This window comes from Pituophis catenifer, unplaced genomic scaffold (genome assembly GCF_029215685.1).
Source record: "Pituophis catenifer annectens isolate HBS135680 unplaced genomic scaffold, rPitCat1.0.hap2 SCAF_3, whole genome shotgun sequence".
NCBI lineage: Eukaryota > Metazoa > Chordata > Lepidosauria > Squamata > Colubridae > Pituophis > Pituophis catenifer.
The window spans coordinates 213311986-213331477 of record NW_027256883.1 but is presented as its reverse complement, the minus strand read 5'-3'; the positions used below and the strand labels follow the sequence as shown (position 1 = coordinate 213331477).

General features: G+C 44.6%; 1 protein-coding gene across 1 annotated transcript in view; it reads left to right on the top strand.

Annotated features, from left to right (window-relative positions):
* Positions 1-11100: 11100 nt before the first annotated feature.
* The window catches only part of RBCK1 (RANBP2-type and C3HC4-type zinc finger containing 1), a 31499-nt gene continuing 23107 nt past the window's right edge, over positions 11101-19492 (top strand). The window contains 4 exon segments of the mRNA XM_070940265.1: positions 11101-11423; positions 14713-14819; positions 15981-16029; positions 18131-18275. Of these exon segments, the coding sequence (XP_070796366.1) occupies positions 16008-16029; positions 18131-18275 (167 nt within the window). The 5' untranslated portion in view covers positions 11101-11423; positions 14713-14819; positions 15981-16007.

Genomic DNA, 19492 nt, shown 5'->3' with positions numbered 1-19492 from the left:
CCCAGAATTCCTTGGGAACAGACTTCCTGCTTGATCTTTATGGTTCCTGTGTGTGTGTGTGTGTGTGTGTGTGTGCGTGTGTGATCTTTGGGACTCAATTTGCTTTTGGGAGGATCAGTTTGGCCAAAGCATACGGATAGTCCTCAACTTACAACCATTCAATTAGTGACAACGGCACGGAAAGAAGTGACTTATGACTGTTTTGCACACTTAACGACCATTGCAGCTTCCCCAGGGTCCCGCGATCAAAATTCAGACACTCGGCAACTGACTCGTATTTATGACGGTCGCAGAGCCCCGGGGGTCACATGATCCCCTTTTGCGACCAATGGGGGAAGCTGGATTCGCTTAAACAAGTGTGCTGCTAACTTCACTGAACGACTTGTGATAAGGAAGGTCGTAAAATGGGGCAGTACTCCCTTAACAAATGTCCCACTTAGCAACAGACATTTGGGGCTCCATTGTGGTTGTAAGTCGAGGACTACCTGTAAAAAAATGCTTGCTTATTAGAGAGGTATTTTTCAACCTTAGCAACTTAAGATGTGTGAACTTCAACTCCGGTAGTCCTCGACTTACAACCACTCCTTTAGTGACGGTTCTACGTGAAAAAACTGATGCACCATCGGTCCTTGCACTTATGACTGTCCCAGCATCTCCTGGTCCTTGGCCAGCGTCATTAGCGAACGTCTCACAAGCAGAGTCAGTGGAGGAAGCCAGATTCGCTTAATGACCACACGATTCATTTAATGGCCACACAATTCATTTAACGACCACAGTGATTTGCTTCGCTGTGCCCCCCCCCCCAAAATTATAAAATCGGGTGAGATTCTCTTGCTTAGCAATGGAAAAACTCTGTCCCCCCCCCCAATTGTGGTCGTAATTCGAGGACTACCCGTATAGATGGCAGAAAGGGTTTTAATGGTTGCTACTCACCGGCTCCTTTAAAGAAAAGCAGATTTGATCCAGGGAGAATTCCCAGTGGATCCTCAACCAAGTACGGATTCCCCCGTGGCTGCATGTCGCGTGATCCTTTTTGTATTATGCATTACCCAGATTATGTCTGTGTGTAGCAAACAACTATGTGCCTTTTTATCTTTGACAAAACAACCAGGGGAAGCCTCCTCACACCTGTTGGGCCTACACAACCTGCAGGTAAAATTCACTGTGAAGTCCCATGCATCAGGGTCTCTGATGAATAACAGAGCTGAAAGCTCTGGAGGTCATCTAGTCCAACCCCCCGCTCAGGTAGGAAGCCGTGTACCATTTCAGACAAATGGCTCTGCAATCTCTTCTTAAAAACCTCCAATGATGGAGCACCCACAACTTCTGGAGGCATTGGAAACGGAAGGCCATGAGTTCAAATCCTGACTTGGGGATGAAAGCCGGCTGGGTGACTTTGGGCCAATCACCAGGAAGGCTGTGAGTTCTAGTCCTGCCCTGAGATGAAAGCCTGCGTTGGACCGTTCACTCTCTCAGCCCAACCCACCTTACAGGGTTGTTGTGCGAAAACTGGAAGGAAGGAATATTTTGTGCGTTCACCGCCTCGAGTTATTTGTCAAAATAATGAAGGCAGGATAAAAAATAAATAAGTGAGTGAAGTCCATAATTAAATGAATCGTGCAAACGGGCAGCCTTCGTTCTACAAAAAAGGAGCTAAAAGTTAAAAAAATTAAATTTTAACTTCACAGGGTTAAGATCTCCTGCATGTGTTGGGTGTGTGATTCTCACTTTGTGCCAGATTATAGTTTTATTTCCTTGGGGGTCGTACATTGTGTGAATAGCACTGCTGTGTTTGGTAAACCTGGGTTTAACGTGCTGTGTGAACGGAGTCTCTCACGCTCTTTCAAACAGTGAGTTTGCTGATTTTTCTGTCGTTTGGAAAATAAAATAAAAAAAAATGAATTAATTGGCATTTGTAGCAATATTTATTTGAGATTCTAAGTACCCAGAGAAGTTGGAATAATTTTTTTCCCCTTATATCCTGTTTCTGCAGTTTTTCTAAGGTATGGAGTTGAGTCTAAAGCAGTATTTTTCAAATTTGGCAATTTTTAAGATTTCTGGACAGAATAAACATAGCGTATATCAAACTGTTTAAAAATATATATATTTAAAATACTCCTTAAAAGGAAGAGTTATATATTACTGCTTAAAAAAAATAAAGGGAACACAAGCAGAAGACATCCGAGATCTGAATGAATGAAATAGCCTTATTAAATACTTTGTTCTTTACATACAGTAGCTTATACACTGCTCAAACAACTAAAGGGAACACAAAACTACTATATGCAACGAACAAAATATTTAATAAGGTTATTTCGTTCATTCAGATCTCGGATGTCTTCTGCTTGTCTTCCCTTTATTTTTTTGAGCAGTGTATATATTCTCTATCACTGTTTCTCAAACTTGGCAACTTTAAGATGGGTGGACTTCAGTGGTGAAATCCAAATTTTTTTACTACTGGTTCTGTGGGCGTGGCTTGGTGGGCGTGGCAGGGGAAGGATACTGCAAAATCCCCATTCCCTCCCCACTCCTGGGGGAAGGATATTACAAAATCCCCATTCCCACTCCATTCTGGGGCCAGCCAGAGGTGGTATTTGCCGGTTCTCCGAACTGCTCAAAATTTCCGCTACCGGTTCGCCAGAACCTGCTGGATTTCACCCCTGGTGGACTTCAAGTCCCAGAATTCCACAGCCAGCATGAGCGAAGCGAACGTGTGCTCTCGTTCCTGTTGCAAACCGGTAGTAAAGGTAAGTAGACCCCCACCCCTGGTGTGGCCTTGCAAAGCTAATTGCCAATGAGGTCTTTGGCAGCGTGTCAAGGGAGATAAAGGTAGGTGCTTATCAGCCTTATCCCGAAGAACTATGGCAGGCTTCTGTCGGACTCTTTTCCAACTCTTTGTGACTCATTACAGACTGTGAATAAACAATAATTCACAGCCGTTGAAATAAAAAGAGGGTTTTGGGGACTAATCTTGTGCTTTTTACTGTCTCAGGAAGTCTAGGTTAGAACATGGTGTAGGGCAGAGGTCTTCAAACTTGGCAGCTTTAAGACTTGTGGACTTCAACTCTCCAGCCAGCATAGCTAAGAGGGAAGCATACATATAGCATACGTTAAAAGGGAAAAATGAATAGGTTTACTATGTTCAATACTACATACTACATTACATCAAGAGCCTTGATAGTACAAGGGTTTAGTGCACCCTGTTATTAACACAGCTGCCTGCAATTTCTGCTGGTTCGAATCTCTCCAAGGCTCAAGGTTGACTCAGCCTTCCATCCTTTCTAAGGTAGGTGAAATGAGGACCCAGTTTGTGGGGGCAATAAGCTGACTTTGTATAAAATATACAATAGAATGAAGGCTGTTGCTTAACGCATTGTAAGCCGCCCTGAGTCTCCGGAGAAGGGCAGCATATAAATCAAATTAAAAAAAAAATATATCAATGTAATGAATGAAGTTGTAAATGTTGATGGTTATTGCACGAAGTTATTTGAACCCACTGTTTTAAGGCCGGGGTCTCCAAACTTGGCAACTTTTAAGACTTGTGGACTTCAACTCCCAGAGTTCCTCAGCCAGCAAAGCTCCTCAGCAAAGCAAAGCTAAGCTGGCTGGAGAATTCTGGGAGTTGAAGTCCACAAGTCTTAAAGCTGCCAAGTTTGGAGACTTCTGGTGTAGGGTTTCCTGCGATGGGGGCAAAAGTCGCTTAACGACCGCCTGGCTTGGGGCTCAAGTCTAACTGGAGGACCACCCGGCCTCTCTTCCCAGCTGGCTTTTTTTTTTTAATTTAAATTTTTTTTTTTTTAATATAAACATTCCATCTTCCCTTAAACCAGGGGTCTCCAAAGCTTGGCAACTTTAAGACTTGTGGACTTCAACTCCCAGAATTCCTCAGCCAGCTTTGCTTTGCTTTGCTGGCTGAGGAACTCTGGGAGTTGAAGTCCACAAGTCTTAAAGTTGCCAAGTTTTGGAGACCCCTGCCTTAAAACAGTGGGTACAAATACCTTCATGCAATAACCATCAAAATTTACAACACCATTCATTACATTGATATTAATGTAATGTAGTACTGAGCATAGTAAACCTATTCATTCTTCCCTCTTAACCTATCTTCTAATAAGAATAAAATAATAATCCTAATAGTCATCATAATAATAACAATTGTCCTATGGTTTGCCTCTCTATCCGAACAGTATTTTCAACCCTTCTCTAATCCCCTCCTTTGATTTCCAACTTCCATTTTTATTCTCTTAACTATCCATGAAACAGTTAAAACTACCCATAAAATAATAATCATAAAATTATTATAAATTAATGATTTTAAATTTTAAATTATTATAAAGTTATAAATTATTATAATTATATAATAATTATAATTATTATATAATAATTATAAAATTATTTTCTTATTTCTTATTTCATCAAGCTGGCCTGACCTAAGTCTTTCCCCTTTTTTCCCCTTTTTAAATGGAAATTTTAAATTTGGTTTTAAATTATTGGGGTTTTAAATTTGTCCAGCCAAATTATTTAATTCGTTTTACTTTATTTTAAATTTTGCATTTATATGTTGTTTTATTCTATGGCTGTTCACCCGCCCTGAGTCCTTCGGGAGTAGTACAAATTCAATAAAATAAATTAAAATAAATAAATAAATAATTATTATTTGAATAATAATATCAAAAGGGTTTGGCTGGCTCCCTTTAGGATGAAAAAAAAAGTGGCAGCTGCTCCCCCCAAAGTGGAGCCCCCCCTCATCCCCCCCCCAAAAAAAGCAGCGGGAGAGGCTTAAATCTGGATTGGACGGGGGACCACCAGGTGATCTCAGAGCTGGGGGGAGAGAGAAAAAAAAAAAATAAATAAAAACAAGTCCGGAAACAAATCCCCGCTAATCCGGCTCAGCTCTGCTTCCGGGGACTTGAAAAGGAGTCACTCCGGATTGTTTGCAGGGTCGGCCACGGGAGGGGTGGGGGGGGGGAAGGGGAGAAAAGACCCAGCCCCCCGTGACGTCACGGGGATTCCCTCTTTGCCCGGGCTCCGAAGCGGAAGCCGCGTGCTCAGATCTGCTGCTTCTGCTGCTCCTCCTCTCCGCCGCTTTGCTTTCGTTTTCCTGGAAGGAGCCGAGCAGAGGCTGGAGGTCAGTTTTGCATGGACCCCCCCCCTCTCCTTCACCCTCCCCTCCCCTCTTTTTTTGCAATCTCCCCTCCCCCGCCTGGGAAAAGGGGGGTATCCCGCGAGCTTGCAAGTTTTGCAGGGCGGGGCGGGAGGCCCAGGCCGCCTGGGGGTGGGAGTGGGGGTGGGGTGGGGCAGGATCTCTACTCCCCTCCCCCAGAGTTGTGTTTCTTCCCCCCCCCCTCGTTCCTAGTCTCTGCCTTCCCCCCTTCCCCAAAGAGGAAGGGGCTTCCTGCCCAGGCCGCCTGGGGGGTGGGGAAGGAGTTAAAAGGGGTTGGGGGGTTGGGGCTGGATCTCTGCTCCCCTCCCCCAGAGTTGTGTTTCCCTTCCCCCCTCTTCCTTCCTAGTCTCTGCCCTTCTCCCCCCTCCCCAAAGTAGGGGGGCTTGGCTTGGCTTCCTGCAGCCTTGGAAAGTTTGCAACTTGTGTTTGTGTGTCTGTGTGTGTTTTTTGTGTGCCTTGCAAGGGGCCCGGAGGTGCTATAGTCCCTCTCTGGCACGCAACCCTCCGCCCCCCCCACTCTCCGCCCCCCCCAACGCCTCTAGGGGGGGGCTAGAGACCCCTCTGGGGATGCTTCTTTGCATGCAAGGGAAGGGCTGCAATGGGGAGGGGGGGCTGGTGAACTTTGACCTTAGAAGGGGAAGGGTCCATCCCATCCTCCCCCTTTGCCCGGGGACTTCCAAGTCCGCAACCCCCCCCCCCCTCTGCTCTTAATCCTATCAGTTGCAAACTTGCTAACTACAGTTTTGGTTTGTTGATTTCAAGTGTCTGGTCCTCTTGAAGCAAGGGTCTCCAACTTTGGCAACTTTAAGCCTGGCGGACTTCAACTCCCAGAATTCCCCAGCTGGCTGGGGAATTCTGGGAGTTGAAGTCCGCCAGGCTTAAAGTTGCCAAAATTGGAGACCCCTGCCTTGAAGGTGGTCCCGTCATCTCCTCCCCCACCACCAGGGAAAAGCAGACGTATCCAGTTTCAGGTGACCCCATTCCTCTTCCTCCTTAGGGGTGGTGGGATTTTGCCCGGCTGTAATGGTGGGAGGGGGCTTTAGACAGCTGGAGGAGGGTCCCTATCCCACCGTTAGGCCCTTCCTGATGGCCATTTGGGCCTTTGATTTGGACGAGACTTTCACATCTTCTGGGACTCCAAACTTTTGCAAAGTTTCTGGGCTCCAAATAGATGCAGGTTTAACGCTCTGCTGATAGATTTTGTCTTCTGCTGGGGGGGGAGGGGGTTTAATTTAAATCCGGGGTGGGCGGGGCGGGCGTTGAGCTTTATTTAACCGGTAGTCCTCAAGTTACAACAGTTCATTTAACGACCGTTCGAAGCCCGGAAAAAGGGGCTTGGGACCGTTTCTCGCAGTTATGACCTTTTCAGCATCTCCGTGGTCATCTGATTTACATTTGGGTAAACGGGTGCATAGTTATGACGGTCGCAGTGGCCCTTTGGCGACCTTCGGACAACCGAAGTTCAAAGGGGAAGCCAGATTCGCTTAACAACCGGGTTACTCATTTAAGGACAACTTTGGCAAGGAAAGTTGTAAAATGGGGCAAAACTCGCTTAACAAATTGTCTCCCTTAGCGACGTAAATTCTGGGCTGAATTGTGATCATACGTCGGGGACTGCTTGTATTTCTTTATTATTATTATTATTTTTAGGGGGGGGCCTAAAAATAGTCAGTTTCTTTTAGCTGGGCTGTCAAAGTTGCAGACTTTTCGATAATTTCCCTCCCTCATCCTGATCTTCCTTCCTCCCTCCCTCCCTCCCATTGAACATAGAATCCTAGGGCTGGAAGAGACTTTAGAGATCTTGTAGTCCAACCCGCTGCCCAAAGCAGAAAACTTTATTCTATCCTAGACAAATGGCTGTCCAGTCTCTTTTTAAAAATCTCCATTGATGGAGCACCTACAACTTCTAGAGGCAAGTAGTTCCACTGGTTAATTGTTCTAACTGTCAGGAAATTTCTCCTTAGTTCCAGGTTGCTTCTCTCCTTGATTAGTTTCCACCCGTTGCTTCTTGTCCTGCTTTCTGGTGCTTTGGAGAATAGCTTGACTCCCTCTTCTTTGGGGCAGCCCCTGAGATATTGGAACACTGCTATTATGTCCCTTCTAATTCTCTTCAAAAAAAATTTTCTTTCTTTCTTTCTTTCTTTCTTTCTTTCTTTCTTTCTTTCTTTCTTTCTTTCTTTCTCTCTCTCTTTCTTTCCTTCTCTCTCTCTCTCCCTTCCTCCCTCCCTCCCTCTGTTTCTGTTTCTGTTTCTGTTTCTTTCTAATTGATTGAGTCATTCTTTCATTCACTGCTAATCTAAAAACACAATTCATGGTGACTCACAACAACAATACAACCCAGAACTAAAAAAAATCCCAGCCTTATGGGTTGTCTGGAGCCTGTTTAGGCCATGTCTTTCCTTCCTTCCTTCCTTCCTTCCTTCCTTCCTTCCTTCCTTCCTTTCTTTCTTCCTTTCTTTCTTTCTTTCTTTCTTTTTCTTTCCTTCTTTCCTTCCTTCCTTTTTTCTTATTCTTTCTTTCTTGCTTGCTTTTCTTTCTTTTTCTTTCTTTCCTTCTTTCCTTCTTTCTTTTCTTTTTCTTTCTTTCTTTCTTTCCTTCCTTCCTTTTTTCTTATTCTTTCTTGCTTGCTTGCTTTTCTTTCTTTTTCTTTCTTTTCTTCTTTCCTTCTTTCTTTTCTTTTTCTTTCTTTCTTTCCTTTCTTTCTTTCTTTCTTTCTTTTTCTTTCCTTCTTTCCTTCTTTCCTTCCTTCCTTCCTTTTTTCTTTTTCTTGCTTGCTTGCTTTTCTTTCTTTTTCTTTCTTTCCTTCTTTCCTTCTTTCTTTTCTTCCTCCTTCCTTCCTTCCTTCCTTCCTTCCTTCCTTCCTTCCTTCCTTTTTTCTTTCTTTCCTTGCTCAAAAAATTATACTAATTAAAAACAACCAGGCACCAATAAAGCAGTGTTTTTCTCAACCTTGGCGGCTTAGAATGGGTGAATTTCAACTCCCCAATTCTGGGAGTTAAATTCTACACATCTTAAAACTGCCAAGATTGAGAAACAATGCAGGAAGGCATTTAACTGTGACCTTGGATATCCCTATCATAATTTAGACTTTTAAAGTTTGTGTAACACCAGTCTCTTTTGGCTTCTGCCAAAACTCAGAAGAAATGTTTTCACCTAGCGATTCTCTCCAACAATCCAAGGGAGTGCCCTACAATCTCCAAAGAGTTATTCTACGTGGAACGATGGGGATTGTAGTCCTAAACTAATGGTGAAGATTAGGGAATGGATCTGCCAAGTCTGTGCGCACTATAATTGGTGCTTGTTATTGTGGGGAAAATAGGAGGAGGTGGATATGGATATGTTCGCATTTTGGTTCGTTTGTAAAAATAATAAAGGCGGTATATAAATAAATGAATAGAAAGGAATAGAATAGAATAGATAATAGATTGGAACGGAATGGAACAGAAAATAGAACATGGAATATAGAGTAAATACAACATCATGGAATGGAATGGAATAGAAGGAGAACAGAACAGAACAAAACATAATAGAATGGAGCGAAATATAGAATAGACTAGAGACTGGACAGGACTGGACTAGAGAATGAAAGAAAAGAATGGAATGGAACAGAAAATAGAATATAGAACATAGAATATATACAATATCATGAAAATATAGAATAGACTAGAGACTGGACAGGACTGGACTAGAGAATGAAAGAAAAGAATGGAATGGAACAGAAAATAGAATATAGAACATAGAATATATACAATATCATGAAAATATAGAATAGACTAGAGACTGGACAGGACTGGACTAGAGAATGAAAGAAAAGAATGGAATGGAATAGAAAATAGAATATAGAACATAGAATATATACAATATCATGAAAATATAGAATAGACTAGAGACTGGACAGGACTGGACTAGAGAATGAAAGAAAAGAATGGAATGGAACAGAAAATAGAATATAGAACATAGAATATATACAATATCATGAAAATATAGAATAGACTAGAGACTGGACAGGACTGGACTAGAGAATGAAAGAAAAGAATGGAATGGAACAGAAAATAGAATATAGAACATAGAATATATACAATATCATGAAAATATAGAATAGACTAGAGACTGGACAGGACTGGACTAGAGAATGAAAGAAAAGAATGGAATGGAATGGAACAGAAAATAGAATATAGAACATAGACTATATACAATATCATGGAATGGAATGGAATAGAATAGAATATAGAAAATATGGAACGGAATAGAATGGAATAGAATTACAATTAGAGTTAGAATAGAAATAGTGTCAGACTTCCAACTAATTGACCCATTGCAAGTAAGAACTCCAAGGCAGGTAGATTCCTCAAAGAATAGCTTTATTGGAAATATCAAATTGGCACAGATCTGGTGAAAACGAACTCTGGGAGGCCCCGTAGTTTTCACTTAATTAAAAGTAAAAGTTTTGCTCCCAAATTCCAAACAAATCAGTCATGTGGCCCAATCAAGGCAGCGTCTGGTGACATCACTACTCCTCCTCCTGGCCAGGTGTGAGAACGCCCTTGGTTCCCAGGGGAAAAGTATTTTGTTTTGACTAAACAACCTCAGCTATCTAATCTACCCCTGCCCTCCCTATCCGTCAGCTCCAGTGTGGCGGTAGCTCTGAAGCTCCCAGATGGCTTTGGCCAGGCCAGCTTCAGGGTTGAAGAGAAATAGATGAGAAGTAGAATGGAATGGAATAAGAAAGAAGAATAGAATAGAATAGAATAGAATAGAATAGAATAGAATAGAATAGAATAGAATAGAATAGAATAGAATAGAATAGAAAATATGAAATGGAATAGGAATAGGAATAAGAATAGAATAGAATAGACATTGGAATGAAGAATGGAATGGAATGGAATGGAATGGAATAGAATGGAATATTGGAATTAAAAATGAATAGAATTAGAATAGAATGAATAGAATAGAATAGAATAGAATAGAATAGAATAGAATAGAATAGAATAGAATAGAATAGAATAGAATAGAAAATATGGAATGGAATGGAATGGAATGGAATGGAATGGAATGGAATGGAATAGAAAAGAAAATATGAAATGGAATAGGAATAGGAATAAGAATAGAATAGAATAGAATAGAATTTGCGACCTTCTGACCAGCAAAGTCAATGGGGGAATCCCAGTTCACTTAACAACCAGGTTGCTAATTGAACAAATGCAATGATTCACTTAACAACGGTGGCAAGAAAAGTCGTAAAATGGGGGCAAATTCACACAACCAATGTTTCACTTAGCAACATAGATTTTGGGCTCAATTGCGGTCGTAACTACAGGACTACCTGTAACTACCGAGAGGCCCTATAAATTCCCTAAACAAATAAAGATAAGTAAAATCAATCCCAAAGTGAGATTTCCAAGCCAACATCAGTTCAAGAGCAGAGTTTAATTTCCAGCTAAAAACTGAAAAACACAAAACTCTGGATGCAAATGTAGAATTACGCTCAAGTTAAGAGTTTGCGCCATTGCACTTTGTGCAAAAAAAAATGGAGGCCCTTCCCTTTTTTTCCATCGGTTTCATTTTTTCAGGATCCAACTTTTTTTAAAAAACAAAACAAAAAAAAACATCCTTTGAGTTTATGGTCAGCCTGCTCTTTTCTTGCACTGTTTGCAAATACTTAGTCAAAGAATCAACAGTTCTACCAGGAAATGTTAACGACAGAAAAATAAGAAAACCACACCCGGATTACGGAACTGAGAAAAAAAAAACCAAGAAATTTTGTTTCCTAAATGTGAAAGTTCATAAGGGACGTGAAGATTTATATAGTTAGACCCCATTCGAAAGGGACAATAAAAAAAAGAGAAGAAGGAAACAAAAAAAACCCACAATATCCTGCAGTTCCATTTGTCAGAATTGGTGTAGGACAGGGGTCTCCAACCTCGGCAACTGCGTTGGTTGTAAACGGTTGTAAGTCACTTTCACGGAACCGTTGTAACTTCGGACGGTCGCTAAACGAACCGTTGTAAGCCGAGGATTGTTTTGTATCGGGAGTCAAATAGGCTCAGTTTCTCATGGCGTTCTTCTCCCTATAGATTGGAAGCCTTGCAACCAAAGATGAGTCAAGGCTGGGCCGCAGTTGCCAAAAATGCTATTTTCGACTAAAACAACGGAAGTCGGAGGAAGTGAAAGCTGTGCTTGCTTGTGGTTTTTCGGCCTCAAGTCCTGGGTTCAAGTCTGGGCACCGTCTTTTAAGGAGGATTCGGAGCATCGGAAACAGGTGAGGAGAAAAGCAGTGAAACCAAACCCACCTGTTCTGCCCCAGCTACGGACCCCAAAGAACGCAGCACATACAAAGTCGGTTCAAACCTTAGTTTACTAAATAAATCAGTCTTTTACAACAACAGCTGTTAATTAACTGCATTAATCCAGGAGCCTGGATAGCTCAACAGACTAAAAGCCTGTTATTAACATTCAGCTGTCTGCAATTATTGCAAGTTCGAATCTCCCCAGGCTCAAGGTTGACTCAGCCTTTCCATCCTTTCTAAGGTGGGTAAATTGAGGACCCAGTTTGTGGGGGCAATAAGCTGACTTTGTATAAAATATACAAAAGAATGAAGGCTATTGCTTAGCGCATTGTAAGCCGCCCTGAGTCTCCGGAGAAGGGCGGCATATAAATCAAATTAAAAAAAAAAAAAAAAGAGAGAGAGAAAGAAAGAAAGAAAGAAAAAGAAGGGAGGGAGGGAGGAAAAAGAAGGAAAGAAAGAAGGGAGGGAGGGAGGGAGGGAAAGAAAGAGAGAAAGAAAGAAAAAGAAGGGAGGGAGGGAAAGAGGGAGGGCCTGGTGGCTCAGCAGACTGATAGCATTGTGATTAACACCAGCTGTCTGCAATTACTGTAAGTTCGAATCTCCCCAGGCTCAAGGTTGACTCAGCCTTCCATCCTTTCTAAGGTGGGTAAAATGAGGACCCAGTTTGTGGGGGCAATAAGCTGACTTTGTATAAAAATATACAAAAGTATGAAGGCTATTGCTTAACGCATAAAAAAAAAAAAACAGCCGTCAAGAATTCAAAGAATAATAACTGAAAGCTTACTGTGGTTGGCAGAATGCCCAGAAGCAATTTGCAGGAAGCTGATAAGATAAGCAAGGCAAGACATGTGAACGAAGTTGTTCCCTGCAAATTGCTTCAGTCGTTGTCCTTCCTTAAATAGGCTAGGGGAGTGGCCAATTAGCCCCAAGCCTTACTCTCGAGGAGACCTCCCCCTGAGGAGCCACTCCTGCCTTTTGGCAGCTCTGCGCGCTCGTGCATCGAGAAGAAGCTGCTCCTCTTCTTCCTCTTCACTTAAAGGAGCTTCTGGAGGTTCTGAAGGCCCTGGCTCAATCCTCGCCTCTGGCACCACATCTTCTCCAGCCTCCTCACTGTCTGACTTAGTGCCAGCTGCACAGGCTGCTGGCGCAGCACCACACCAGCCTCCTCGCTGTCTGAGTCAGCTACAATCCGCACAGGCACAACACCCAGGTAGCCCTGAATTTACGACCATTCATTGAGTGACCAGAGTTCTGAAAAAAGTGACTTCTGACCGTTTTTCACACTTACGACGGTTGCAGCCTCCCCGGGTTCACGTGATCAAAATCCAGAGGCTTGACAACTGACTCGTATTTACAACAGGTGCATGTCCTGGAGGTCATTTTGTGACCAACTAACCTGTAAAGTCAATGGGGAAGCCAGATTCACATAACAACCCTGTTACCAACAACGGCAATGATTCGCTTAACAGCTGTAGCAAGTAAGGTCGTAAAACAGGACAAAACTCTCTTAACTGCTCCGCAATGGAAATGTGGGCCCTGATTGTGGTTGTAAATCGAGGATTACCTGTAATAGACCCTCTAAGGCAAAAGTGGGTGACTATGGCCGTTTTATAGAATAGAACGACAGAGTTGGAAGGGACCTTGGAGGTCTTGTAGTCCAACCCCTTGCTTAGGCAGGAAATCCTACACCACTTCAGACAAATAGTTGTCCAATCTCTTCTTAAAAACTTCCAATGTTGGAGCATTCACAACTTCTAGTGGCAAGTAGTTCCACTGGTTAATTGTTCTAACTGTCAGGAAATTTCTCCTTAGTTCTAAATTGCTTCTCTTCTTGATTCGTTTCCACCTGTTGCTTCTTGTTCTACCCTCAGGTGCTTTGGAGAATAGCTTGACTCCCTCTTCTTTGGGGCAGCCCCTGAGCTATTGGAAGACTGCTGTCATGTCTCCCCTAGTTCTTCTTTTCATTAAACTAGACCTATCCAGTTCCTGCAACCGTTCTTCGTATGTTTTAGCCTCCAGTCCCCTAATCCTCTTTATTGCTCTTCTCTGCACTCTTTCCAGAGTCTCAACATCTTTTTTACATCATGGTGACCAAAATTGGACGCAGGATTCCAAGTGTGGCCTTACTAAGGCCTTATAAAGTGGTATTAACACTTCACGTGATCGTGATTCTATCCCTCTGTTGATGCAGCCTAGAACTGTGTTGGCTTTTTTGGCAGCTGCTGCACACGGCTGGCTCCTATTTAAGCAATTCTCCACCAGGACTCCAAGATCCCTCTCCCAGTTACTACTATTGAGTGAGGTGTACCTGTGCATTTTGTTTTTCTTGCCTAAATGCAGAACCTGACATTTTTCAACCTTGAATTTCATTTGGTGAAAAAAGTAAGGTTCTACATTTAGGCAAGAAAATTTATGACCTGTGGTCATGTGATAACCCATTTACTGACTGGCTTACAGTCCTTGACTTATGACATATGACTGCACGGTCACTCAAGCACTCGTCACTTCTCGTCTGGATTATTGTAACGCTCTCTACATGGGGCTCCCCTTGGGGTACACTCAGAGGCTCCAACTGGTGCAGAATGCGGCTGCGTGGGGGATTATGGGAGCGACGGGGCGCTCCCATGTGACTCCTCTCCTGCGCGAGCTGCATTGGCTTCCGGTGGACTTCCGGGTGCGCTTCAAGGTGTTGGTGATCACCTTTAAAGCGCTCCATGGCTTAGGGCCGGGGTACTTACGGGACCGCCTTCTGCCACCAATAGCCTCCCACCGGCCGGTTCGCTCCCACAGAGAGGGCCTCCTCAGGTTGCCGTCCGCCAGACAATGCTGGCTGGTGACCCCCAGGGGAAGGGCCTTCTCTGTGGCGGCACCTGCCCTCTGGAACGACCTACCCCCAGAGATATGAGTGATCCCGGACCTCTGGACTTTTCGTCGGGCCCTAAAAACCTATTTTTTTTCAGTTAGCCGGGCTGTCCTGATTTTATGGTGGGTTTTTAAAATTTGAAATTGGTTTTGAATTGACACGTTTTAAATTATGGGCCAAACTTATTTAATTATTTTAAATCTATTTTAACTTTTGTGTACAAATGTTTTACTTTGGCTGTTCACCGCCCTGAGTCAGAAAGGAGGAGGGTGGTATAGAAATCTGAGAAATAAGAATAAATAAATAAATAAAATTCTGGGTACCCTTATGGTCATAAGTCGAGGACTACCTGAAAGATGTCCAGGAACAAAGTCATGTTGGGTTTTCCTCTCTATCAGAACGCAGAGTTCAGAAACCTGGATTGAAGTTCCTGGAGGGAAGAGATTCTCCTTCAATGTCTGAAGACGCTTTGGGTCACCTGGGGAAGTAGAGACGCACAGAGCAGGTGAGGCTGTTTTCTTGAAGATGCTTTCATTTGGGTTCCTGTCCCCAGCAGAAAAGTTTTCTTTGGGCCTAAATTGCAGGGTAGGGTTGGGTAGGGTAAGGGTAAGGTAGGGAAGGATATGGAAAGGGTAGGGAAGGGTAAGGTAAGGTAGAGTACGGTAGTGTTGGGTAGGGTAGGGTAGGGTAGGGAAAGATATGGTAAGGATAGAGTAGGGTAGAGGAGGGTAAGATAAGGTAGATTAAGGTAAGGTAGTGTGAAATAGGGTGGGGTAGATTAAGGTAGGGTTGGGTAAGGTAGGGTAGGGAAGAGGTAAGGTACAGTATAGTAGTGTTGGGTAGGGTAGGGAAGGATATGGTAAGGATAGGGTAGGGTAGGGAAGGGTAAATTAAGGCAGAGTAAGCTATGGTAGGCTAGGCTAGGGTTGGGTAAGGTAGAGTAGGATAAGGTATGGTAGGGTTGGGTAGTGTATGGTAAGGTAGGGTTGGGTTGGGTAGGGTAGAGTAAAGTAAGGTAGGTTTGGGTAGGGTAAGGTCGAGTTGGGTAGTACGGAAAGGTAGGGTAAGGACAGGGTAGGGTAGGGATGGGTAAGGTAGGGTAGGGATGGGTAAGGTAGAGTAAGGTAAGGTAAGCTAGTGTAGGGTTCGGTAAAGTACAGTAGGGTAAGGTACAGTAGGGTAGGGTAGAGTAAGGTAGGGTTGGGTAAGGTAGGGTAGGGTGGAGTAGAGTAGAGTAAAGTAGGGTAGGGTTGGATAGGGTAAGGTAGGGTTGGGTTGGGTAGCATAAGGTAGGGTAAGTTAGGGGTAGGGTTTCCCAACTTAGGCAACTTTAGAATAGGTGGACTTCAACTCCCAGAATTCCCCAGCCAACTTCACTCATGGAGAATTTGGGGACTTGAAGTCCACCTATCTTAAAGTTGCCAAGATTGAGAAACAGAGAGTTGGAGGGGATTTTGGAGGTCTTCTAGTCCAGCTCCCTACTCAGGCAGGAGCTCCTACACCGTTCCAGACACGTGGCTGTCCAAACTCTTCCTTAAAAGCCTCCAGTGATGGACCGCCGGGTGCTGAAATTGGATCTGGAAAGACTTGTTGTTCGTGAGGATGGGGTTGTTGGGGTTGGGTCTGTCCTGCCCATCCTCACGGCTCCTTCTTCTCTTTGGGTCAGGAGTCCGTGGGGCTGACTGTGTGGCCGATGGAGGAGGCAATAAGGAAAGGTGAGTTTGCAGGGGAATGGGGTGGGCATCCAACAGGTGGGGAAGGGCTTGCAAAGGAAGCGGAAATGGCCCGTGGGGAGGGTCTTTTGGATGCTCCTTGCTGACCCAGAGCAGAAATGAGGTCTAATAAAGGAGAAGATTTGTAGCTCCGGGTTGACGTGAGGGATCCCTGGTGCTCTCTGAGCTTCGTGGTGGTTTTCTTGCAGACGGTTCAATATCCCAACTAGCTAACATCCTCAGGGTTAGAAATAAGTCTCTCTAGGGCAGTGATGGCTAATCTTTTTGCCATCGCGTGCCAAAGGCGGAGGGGGGCGCGGACGTGCCCACACCCATAATTCAATGCCCCTCACGCATGCGTGCGCGACACCCTCCCGCAGTCCCCCCACTTTTGGCACGCAACGGCAAAAAAAGTTACCGGTAGGCCCGTTTTTTCGCCCTCCCCAGGCTCCAGAGGCAGGTTTGGAGCCTGGGGAGGGTGAAAACAGCCGCCCCCACCTTCCCGGAGGCCATCCAGAGGCCGGAAATGGCCGTTTCCCAACTTCCGGTGGGCCCATAAGGCCCGAAAATCAGCTGGCCGGCGCACGCATGCGCGCTGGAGCTGAGCTAGGGCAACACTTGTATGCCCACAGATATGGCTCTGCGTGCCACAGGTTCACCATCACGGCTCTAGGGGGTCTTTCTTCCCACTGGGTAATAAAGTCCCTCCTTTAAAAACACCTGAATAGACTTTTTTTCCTTTGAGGCTTTAGTCCTGGTCACTACCTGGACAGGTCCATGAAGTATTGGAAACGACTTCCGACCTGCCTGCCTCATTCATTCATTCAGTCAGTCATTCATTCATTCATTCTCTCCTTCCTTCCTTCCTTCTTTCTTCCTTCACTTTCTTTCTCTCTCTCTCTCTATCGCCATTCTCCTTCCTTTCCTTTCTTCCTTTCTTTGTTCCTCCCTCCCTCATTCATTCATTCATTCATTCATTCTATCCTCCCCCCCTCCCTCCCTCCCTCCCTCCCTCTTTCTTTTCTTTCTTTCTTTCTCTTTCTTTCTTTCTTTCTTTCTTTCTTTCTTTCTCCTTCCTTCCTTTATTCCTCCCTCCCTCCCTCCCTCATTCATTCATTCATTTATTCATTCATTCTCTCCTTCCTCCCCTCTTTCTTTCTTTTTTACTTACTTTCTCTCTCTCTCTCTTTCCTTTCCTTCCTTCCTTTATTCCTCCCTCCCTCATTCATTCATTCATTCATTCATTCATTCATTCATTCTCTCCTCCCTCCCTCTTTCTTTCTTTCTTTCTTTCTTTCTTTCTTTCTTTCTTTCTTTCTTTCTTTCTTCCTTCCTTCCTTCCTTCCTTCCTTCCTTCCTTCCTTCCTTCCTTTGTTCCTCCCTCCCTCCCTCTCTCCCTCATTCATTCATTCATTCATTCATTCATTCATTCATTCTCCTTCCTCCCCTCTTTCTTTCTTACTTACTTTCTCTCTCTCTCCTTCCTTTCCTTCCTTTATTCCTCCCTCCTTCCTTCCTTCATTCATTCATTCATTCTCTCCTCCCTCTTTCTTTCTTTCTTTCTTTCTTCCTTCCTTCCTTCCTTCCTTCCTTCCTTCCTTCCTTCCTTCCTTCCTTTGTTCCTCCCTCCCTCCCTCCCTCATTCATTCATTCATTCTCTCCTCCCTCTCTCCCTCTTTCTTTCTCCTTCCTTCCTTCCTCTCCCCCTCTCTTCCCTCCCTCCCTCCCTCCCCTCCCTCCCTCATTCATTCATTTATTCATTCTCTCCTCCCCTCCCTCCTTGAGGACTAGAACTCACTGTCTCCTGGTGATTTTGATCCAAACTCACCCCACCAGCTTTCATGCCAGAGGGAGGTCTAGAACTCTTTGAGTCCCCTAACCATCACATCAAACTGCCCAAAACGCAGAATGGGCGTGAAGAAACAGACCTAAAGGTTGGCATTTGCGTGGTGACATTCCTAAGCCAACTGGGGACGCCCGTGCCTGGATCTCTCCCTTACCTTAAGGGAGCTTCAGATGCCGATCTCGGAAATGGCTCCCAGGGGGCAGAGCGGTATCACGTGGCAAGGAGTTCCACAGCCGAATGGTCTCCTCTCCTCCTCAGCTGAGCAGCAAGCCCTGAGGCTGGCGGAGGCGATCCGAGACGGGGAGGAAGAGATTGCCCAGCGTTGCGCCATCTGGCTGGCCGAGCGCCGTGTCCCCGTCAAGGTGCAGCTGGAACCAGACGCCTATCCGGAGCACGACATTAGGTGATGCCAGAGGAGGTGATGCGGTCCTGAATGCGAATCTTACACAGCTGGATTCTCCTAGAGCAGTGTTTCTCAACCTTGGAAGCTTGAAGATGGGTGGACTTCAACTCCCAGAATCCCCCAGCCAGCGCTGCTGGCTGGGGGATTCTGGGAGTTGAAGTCCACCCATCTTCAAGCTACCAAGGTTGAGAAACACTGTCCTAGAGAGCCCTGTAAATATTCCAAAATCTGAGAATTGGGGAGGGGGTTGGAATTTTGTCTGGGGCTTCTAAACCCCCGTTATACCCTCAACACTGGGCATCCCGTCCTTTTGAAGCAAGAAACCGAAATTTTACTTCGTTACTGCCAGCCCTTCCAGGTAGGCCAGGCTGAGAAACTTGATAAGGATTCCAGGAATGTTGCTTTATTCTATACAGGTAGTCCTCGACTTACAACCCTTCGTTTAGTGACCGTTTGAAGTTATAACGGCATTGAAAAAAAGTGACTTATGACCGCGTTTCACACTTACGACCGTTGCAACATCCCCAGGGGTCACGTGATCAAAATTCCGACGCTTGGCAACTGACTCGTACTTACGATGGTGGAAGTGTCCTGGGGTCACGCGTTCCCCTTTTGCGACCGCCCTGACCAGCAAAATCAATGGGGGAAAGCCAAATTCATTTTAATGACCGTGTTACTCACTTAACAACTGCAGTGATTCACTTGACGACTGTGGCAAGAAAGGTCGTAAAATGGGGCAAAACTCACTGAACAACCATCTCGCTTAGCAATGGAAGTTTGGGGCTCCGTTGCGCTCATAAGTCGAGGACTACCTGTATATGAGATGGGTCCATGAGGAGCCAAGTTTGACTTAAAGAAGACTTCACCTTTGTATCCCCTGGCGTGGTGAGGTCCTTATTTTCTGGATTAGTGTTCTCAAATATGTCTTGGGACCTCCAACCTTGGCAACTTAAAGCCTGGTGGGCATCAACTCCCAGAATTCCCCAGCCAGCAAAGAATTCTGGGAGTTGAAGTCCGCCATCTTAAAGTTGCCAAGGTTGGAGACCCCTCTCCTGGACTACAGCTGTCAGAAGGTCCAAACCACCATGGAGAAAAGTCCTCCTGGCTGATAAATTCTTGTATTTGGAGTCTATCATAGTTGGAGGGTGGTAGGTTATGGAAGGCCACCTCACAGAAACTGTGCTTCTTGGGTGGAGAAAAGATGGCGGAAGAACATT